The 7,785-nt window shown below is 39.3% G+C and overlaps 1 protein-coding gene across 1 annotated transcript in view; it reads left to right on the top strand.

Moving 5' to 3' along the window:
• LOC105241932 (Y-box-binding protein 1-like) overlaps positions 1–5,110 on the top strand; it is a 94,695-nt gene extending 89,585 nt beyond the window's left edge. The window contains 6 exon segments of the mRNA XM_034642042.1: positions 1,517–1,583; positions 3,611–3,828; positions 4,171–4,369; positions 4,371–4,505; positions 4,571–4,872; positions 4,875–5,110. Of these exon segments, the coding sequence (XP_034497933.1) occupies positions 1,517–1,583; positions 3,611–3,828; positions 4,171–4,369; positions 4,371–4,505; positions 4,571–4,872; positions 4,875–5,110 (1,157 nt within the window).
• Positions 5,111–7,785: the final 2,675 nt, after the last annotated feature.

Genomic DNA, 7,785 nt, shown 5'->3' with positions numbered 1-7,785 from the left:
AGTATATTATGAAGTTTATATTTAAGGCAAAACATCTGAAACTTAAACTCTAATAATATGACCCTCTGTTTTCTTGTAATAGTATAATGAATAGATAAATAAAGAAACTTGATTTACATACTTATACGTAATATAATAGAATGACTGAATTGTATAAAAGAACTAAATTCAACATGATGAAGTACACATTAGAAAATTTCCTTGTTCTTTGGAACTTTAGCTAAACTTGCAGAAAGGGAAAGAGATGCAAATATTTTTAGAACTATCATTCTGAGACTTACAGATGCTTTCTAATATAATAAACAATTCCAGTGCTAAAGTTGGCTAAATTACTCTTCTCATTTGCCTCTTAGATTAAGAAAATGATTCTTAGAGAAGTATAGTGAAATGATAGATAGAGACAGGGTACTACATTGGAGAACAAGTGTATTAACTACAATAAAATTAGTCTTACATTAAAATACATCTTTAATGAATGTTCAGTTTACAAAATCCTAATGTTGATGACCTTCTTAATGAGTGGGTAGTTAAGCCCATAATGAGCACTAACTGTGTTTTCTATCACCCTTGCAAAGAAAAGTTATTTATAATATGTTGGGGGCATTTGAACATTCTAATTGTGTTTTCTATTCATGCTGAAAAACTCCTCAGGAGATATGCTTGCTCGCAATGTCATTGGCTCAATAGTTGGACAGTTTAATTTGTTTACATATGAACTTATCCCCTGCCACAGGCTACACCCTTAATCCTCAATGTCTTTGCCTTTGTTGCTTCTTCTCTTTTAAATGCTTTCCCTGAACTGTCAAAAGGACAGCTCGTCTCATCCTTCCTGTCTCAACTCAAATGTCAGCTTCTTTGTAAGGCCTTCACTAACTTCTCCATCTAAAGTAACAATTCTAGTCACTCTGTTACATTATACTGTCTTGGTTTTCTCCATTTCATTAACTACTACTTAGCTATTCAGCAAATACTTTCTCAGTATATACAATGGGTCATTCACTGTTGAGGGGTCTGAGGATAATGCAACAGCCAAAGGGGATAGAATCCTGCTCTCCCAGAATTTACATTCTGAAATTCTTTTAGCTTATTTGTTTAAGTTTCACTATATTCTCACAAGAATGTGAGCTCCAAGAGAGCAGGGACCTTGTGTTATTTACTTTTTTACATCCGGTTTCTAAGATTGTGTCAATTAATAGGTGCTTAATACACTGTTGAATGAATGAACCAAATCTGTAAGAGTGTTTAAAACTTTCACTATCCCAGGACGCCTGGGTGGCTCATTTGTTTGAGCGCCCAACTCTTGGTTTCTGCTTAGGTTATGATCTTGGGGTCATGGGATAGAGTCCCATAGTAGGCTTTGTGCGCAGCACAGACTCTGCTTGAGATCTTCTCCCTCTGCCCCTCCTCCTGCATGTGCATGTGCACATGCTCTCTCTCTCTCAAATAAATATATAAAATTTAAAAATAAAAAAACACAAAAAGCTTTCAATATTACTTTACTTCACTGACTAACCAGAATCTAATGCTGTCCATCCTTCTGTAAAAAACATTGACGAAAGACCTCTAAAGGACGATGACAGTGGGTGAGTGCTTAGAAACTGATTATGTTGCCTTATTATTTGAACTTATTCAGAATTAGTTTTGGTTTTTCTCAAGCTTGTTTATGGCAAGTGTATTTGATTTTTGTCAGGTGTATAACAAATCACCATAAACTTAGGACTTAAAGCAACACACATTTATTATCTTAGAGCGTCAGTGGGTCAGAGGTCTGGGCACAGCTTAGTCTGGTCCCCTCTTTCAGGGTCTCTCACAAGGATGTCATGAAGGTGTTAGCCAGGGTTGCAGTTTCATGTGAAGGCTCACCTGTGGAAGGATGTGTTTCCAAACTCATGTAGGTTTTGAAAGAATTTACTTCCTTTAGAGTTGTTGAAAGGAGGGCCTCCATTCCTGGCTGGTCATGGATTAGAGGTCACCCATAGTCATTGCCATTTTGGCCTCTCCAACATAGCAGCTTGCTTCATTAAAACATGTAAGCCAAGGCAGAAAGACTCTGAAAGCAAGACCAAAGTCACAATTTTATGTAGATTAATCACAGAAATGACATCCCATCTCCTTTTTCGTCTTACATTGATTATAAGGATGTCACTGGATAGCTCAGACTCAAGGGGAAGGAATTATCCAACATTGTGAATATTGGGGTGTTGGAATTGTTGAAGGCATCATAGAGTCTGCCTGCCACAACAATTGTACACATGCTATTTTAATCATTTGGTTTAATTAATAAGGAAAAGCAATGATATATGAGTGGAAAAAGAGTTTTTGGCATAAAAACTATATTATATTTTTTATAAAGACATGATAAAATCATTTTGCAAAATAAAATGTTTTTGAGTTATGTGTGGGCTAGAAGATTATAAAAAAAATCTATAATTTTGTATACAAGATTTTTTACAAGTGTCTAATTTTTTGTCCTATCTCAGAAATGCAAATTGAAATTATAAATTATAACTGATCCATTATGAATAATTCTTACACAGTAGAGCTGATGTAGTATTTTCATCAACCGTACTCAAAAAGATCCTGCCATTGCATCTAAAGTGTGGGTAGCCCACATGTTTTTAACAAACTGACTTTGGTATAGATGTTGGAAAGAAAATCATGGGATCCACATATTGAACACCAACTGGGAGAAATTACCTGGTGATATTCATGCTGCTCAGAGAGTTACAGAAAGTTTAGTCATTTATCAGCAGAGAAAATTGGATTAGAGAGCAAGTCTACAAAATTGGAGAAGCAGGTCTAAATGAGAATACGTCACATTTACTTACAAAAATAATGGCATAAAAATAAGAGCACGCAGCATCTAGAATCAGAAATTCAAAGAAGAAATCACAGCAACCACTTGCACCAATGCAGCTTATATCCAAAATTGCTATTTTTTAAATCAGCAAATCTTAGAGCTTTAAAAACATAAATCCTTTTATCTTTACCAATTTAGTGCCGCTCACAAAACCTAGCATGGATGGATGGTGAATTATTCAAAGAAACGTGAAAAAAAGTAAAGTTACACGTAAAGCAAATTCATTTTAGATAACGCACTTTTACAACTCAATTTGAAAAACTTAAGGTTGGGGTGCCTGGGTGGCACAGCAGTTAAGCGTCNCAATGCAGCTTATATCCAAAATTGCTATTTTTTAAATCAGCAAATCTTAGAGCCTTAAAAACATAAATCCTTTTATCTTTACCAATTTAGTGCCGCTCACAAAACCTAGCATGGATGGATGGTGAATTATTCAAAGAAACGTGAAAAAAAGTAAAGTTACACGTAAAGCAAATTCATTTTAGATAACGCACTTTTACAACTCAATTTGAAAAACTTAAGGTATTGTAAAGACTTTTTATTTTTCTCTTCAATGGGACATTGCTGATTTCAGCCTACACATTAAAGGATTCTAGAGTATCTTAAAAAGATGATGCAGGCAAAAAAATTTTTCTGTTTCAGAAAAAACACAAGACAAGAAAATGTCTTATAGAATCATTAGCATTCGCTAAACAAAGGCTTTTACAATGTATCATTATTAAAGATATAAATTTCGAGTTCAATCCGTAGCGGGAGCGAAGAGCGGACCCCAGAGAGCCCCGAGCAGCCCCACTGCCCCCGGGGGCCCAGTTACCATCACACCCCCGAGGAGCCGCAGCTGCCACGGCCGGCCGGTCACCATCACCAGAACCGCAAGCAGCAGGACAAGACCCAACAGCCACCCACCGCCCCCGCCCTCAGCGCTGCAGACACCAAGCCCCGCACCACCTGCGCCGGCTTAGGAAGCAGTGGCCCCGGGCGGCCTCACATCGCTGGTGCCTGCTGGCAANATAGAATCATTAGCATTCGCTAAACAAAGGCTTTTACAATGTATCATTATTAAAGATATAAATTTCGAGTTCAATCCGTAGCGGGAGCAAAGAGCGGACCCCAGAGAGCCCCGAGCAGCCCCACTGCCCCCGGGGGCCCAGTTACCATCACACCCCCGAGGAGCCGCAGCTGCCACGGCCGGCCGGTCACCATCACCAGAACCGCAAGCAGCAGGACAAGACCCAACAGCCACCCACCGCCCCCGCCCTCAGCGCTGCAGACACCAAGCCCCGCACCACCTGCGCCGGCTTAGGAAGCAGTGGCCCCGGGCGGCCTCACATCGCTGGTGCCTGCTGGCAAGGACAAGAAGGTCATCGCAAGGAAGGTTTTGGGAACAGTAAAACGGTTCAGTGTGAGAAACAGATATGGCTTCATCAACAGGAATGACACCAAGGAAGATGCATTTGTACACCAGACTGCCATCAAGAACAGTAGCCCGGGAAGCACCTTCACGGTGCTGAGATGGAGAGACTGCGGAGCTGGATGTTGGTGAAGGAGAAAATGGTCCGGAGGCAGCAACTGTGACCAGCCCTGCTGGAGCTCCAGTGCAAGGCAGTAAATATGCAGCAGACCGGAACTATTCTAGACACTTNCTGTGACCAGCCCTGCTGGAGCTCCAGTGCAGGGCAGTAAATATGCAGCAGACCGGATCTATTCTAGACACTTTCCGAGGCGCAGGAGTCCGCCACGCAATTCCCAGCAGAATTACCAGAATAGTGAGAGTGGGGAGAAGAATGAGGGATCAGAAAGTGCCCCCAAAGTCCAGACCCAACAGCGCCAGCCCTTCCATAGGCGATGGCGACCACCTTACTACCTGCAGAGACCCTCTGGGCGTGGACCACAGTATGCCATCCGTCCTGTGCAGGCAGAAGTGATGGAAGGTGCTGACAACCAGGGTGCAGGAGAGCAGGGTAGGCCAGTGAGACAGAATATGTATTGGGGTTGTAGACCACCATTCCGTAGAGTCCTCCTCCCCAAGGACAGCCTAGACAGGATGGCAATGAGGAAGGTGAGGAAAATCAAGGAGATGAGATCCAAGGTCAGCAGCCACGTCACTGTCGGTACCGCCACAACTTCAACTGCCAACACAGACGCCCAGAAAGCCCTAAATCACAAGATGGCAAAGAGACAAAAGCAGCCGATCCACCAGCTGAGAGAGAATTCCTCCACTCCTGGGCTGAGCGGGGCCGGGCTGAGTAGATGCCGGCTTACCATCCCTACCATCATCCAATTTAGTCAGCATGATGGAATGAAGATGAAACTCCAGTAATAAGAAATGAACCAAAGATAGGTACTGGTAGAAGACCTTAAGTGCTTGCTTTTTGCCCATTGACCAGATGAATAGAACTATCTGCATTATCTATGCAGAATGGGGTTTTTATTATTTTTCCCTAAAGACATCTCTTTTTGGTAATGACAAACGTGTTTTTAAAAAAGCCTATTTTTACTTCAATACACTTTTAAAGGTTTTTAAATTGTTTCATATCTGGTCAAGTTGAGATTTTTAAGAACCTCATTTTTAATTTGTAATAAAAGTTTACAACTTGATTTCTTCAAAAAAGTCAATAAATGGCAAGCACCCGTTAATAAAAGTCTTAAATAATAATAATAAAAAATTAGTATATAAATTTCCTCTTCATCCTTTGTTAAATATAGGTGAAAAATGCCACCTGAGAATTCCAGTGCTGTAATAAACTCTGAAAAATGAGAAATAATAACCACTGTAGAGTATTAGCTGATTTGGGGCCAAATAGTGCAGAGATTTACCGAAAGGCAATACATAGGGGTTAGTGGTAAATGTTCTGGCTAATTACATTACTCAAATGCAGAATTGGTACATGTATGGACAGAAAAAAATAAAGATGTATATGAAGGAGCTATAAAATTGAATCTAGAACCAACAGCTCATGCATTACTCAGAAAAGTCGTAGATATTATGTTATATTGACTTACAGCTGAATGAACCAATAATATTGTGATGAAATGTTGGAGATAAACTTGTGAAAAAGTATATTCTTTCTTGGGAATAAAACAATTAAAGTTATTAAATAAATGTTAAAGATTAAGTTAGAATAATATACTTAAATTCTGTTTTTCAATGTACCCTTTTAACCAACACTTTCCATTGTCTGAACAAGTACTAATTTGCGTAGTACTGGATATGAGAACTTCAGCTGATGTAGTGTACAAACTGGACAGCTGGCTCATCTGGAGTCTTCATGACATTTATGAAAACAATGCTCCATTATTTATCCTACTGATGGTGTTTAGTTGCATGAAATATAAGGAATGAAGCTTTTGATAAGAATAGGAATGGAATCTCAGACCTGACTCCATAATAGTAGCTCAAAAAAAAAATAGCAATACAGTAGTAATCCTTATTCTGCCATTGCNTTTAGTTGCATGAAATATAAGGAATGAAGCTTTTGATAAGAATAGGAATGGAATCTCAGACCTGACTCCATAGTAGTAGCTAAAAAAAAAAAAATAGCAATACAGTAGTAATCCTTATTCTGCCATTGCCCTACTCTGTAGCAGCCACAACCACTCAGCAAAATCACATCCCTCTTGCAGAATAACTGATCAGGGATAGACCTGTGACATAAGTTGGTCCTGAGTGAAGCTCAGAGCTTTTGGCCTGTGGTCAAGGAAGAGAGCTGTCTGTCTTCTGGAGGATATTGTATGTGGTTGGTGGGACCTGATACTGTTTCAGCCAATTTGTTACATGATGGACACCAGGCTGGAAATGAAATGTGCATAGAGGAGGCAAGAGCAAAGAGAATCAAAGAGAAATGCACTTAAAGTGTGACTAAACGTACTTGAAGCCAATCCCACCTTTGAATGATTCAGTTACAAGAACCAAAGCATGTATAAGACAATATAGATTGTATTTTCTATTACTTGCAACAAAAATATTCTTATACAGTAAAGGAGGCTTTAAGGCACTGAAAAAACCTTGTAGGGTTGAAGAGCAGCTCCCAGAGTCTCCCATCATTGACTTTAAAGATGAGATGGTGCCCTGTGTTGTGAGCAACAGAGGCTTCTGTGCAAGTGAACACCATCACCAATGAATGCCTGCTAATGACAGTCCTCACAGAGCCATATCTCTGATGACGCTCCTGCAATTTGGAGCTGATTGCCTTTTTATATTTAGTGGTCGATTCTGCTGGATACATGAAGACTTTGTCATTTCAAAATAAATTATGCTTCTACTTGCCAATGCTATTTTCCTCCCCACCTTGATCATTTTTGGCTAAAGATATTAAATATTTATTGAAGTTACACATAAGTGGGAATTATTAGTGATTGACCACAGCTATAATCCATAAAATATTTATCATCTATCTTTAAATTATTGATTGTTATAAAAATATACAGGCGTCATAATAGAATGAAAGTTTAGCATATTTTTCTACTGAAAAGGATTAAATAGAAATTCTTTACCCACATTCTTTTTTTCTCATGATAGGAAGCTGACGGTATTAGTTAATTATACTTTTTTCGCATTTTTTGATAATGTCATGCCGGATTCCAAGAATCCTATCTGAAAGGCGGGTGGATAGGTAAAATAATGTTAAAACAGCAAATAATAAAAACAATAGCTAATACTTATGTGGCACTTACAATGAGCCAGACGCTCTTCTAGCACTTTCTGTGTACTCCTTATGGAAACACCATAAGTGCATTTCCTCCTCTTAGAATGGCGATGTTGAGATCTAAAGAGTAAAGTTGCTTGCCCAAGAATACAGAGCTTGAAGGTGACAGTTAGGATTTGAACCCAGGCAGTTTAGCTCCAGAGCCCGTGCATTTCACCACTACCCACTCTATTTGTCATCCTAGATATCACTAAGTATTGGAGAGAAGATACCTGCACA

Source organism: Ailuropoda melanoleuca, chromosome 1 (assembly GCF_002007445.2).
Source record: "Ailuropoda melanoleuca isolate Jingjing chromosome 1, ASM200744v2, whole genome shotgun sequence".
Lineage (NCBI taxonomy): Eukaryota > Metazoa > Chordata > Mammalia > Carnivora > Ursidae > Ailuropoda > Ailuropoda melanoleuca.
This window is presented reverse-complemented; position numbering and strand designations above follow the sequence as displayed.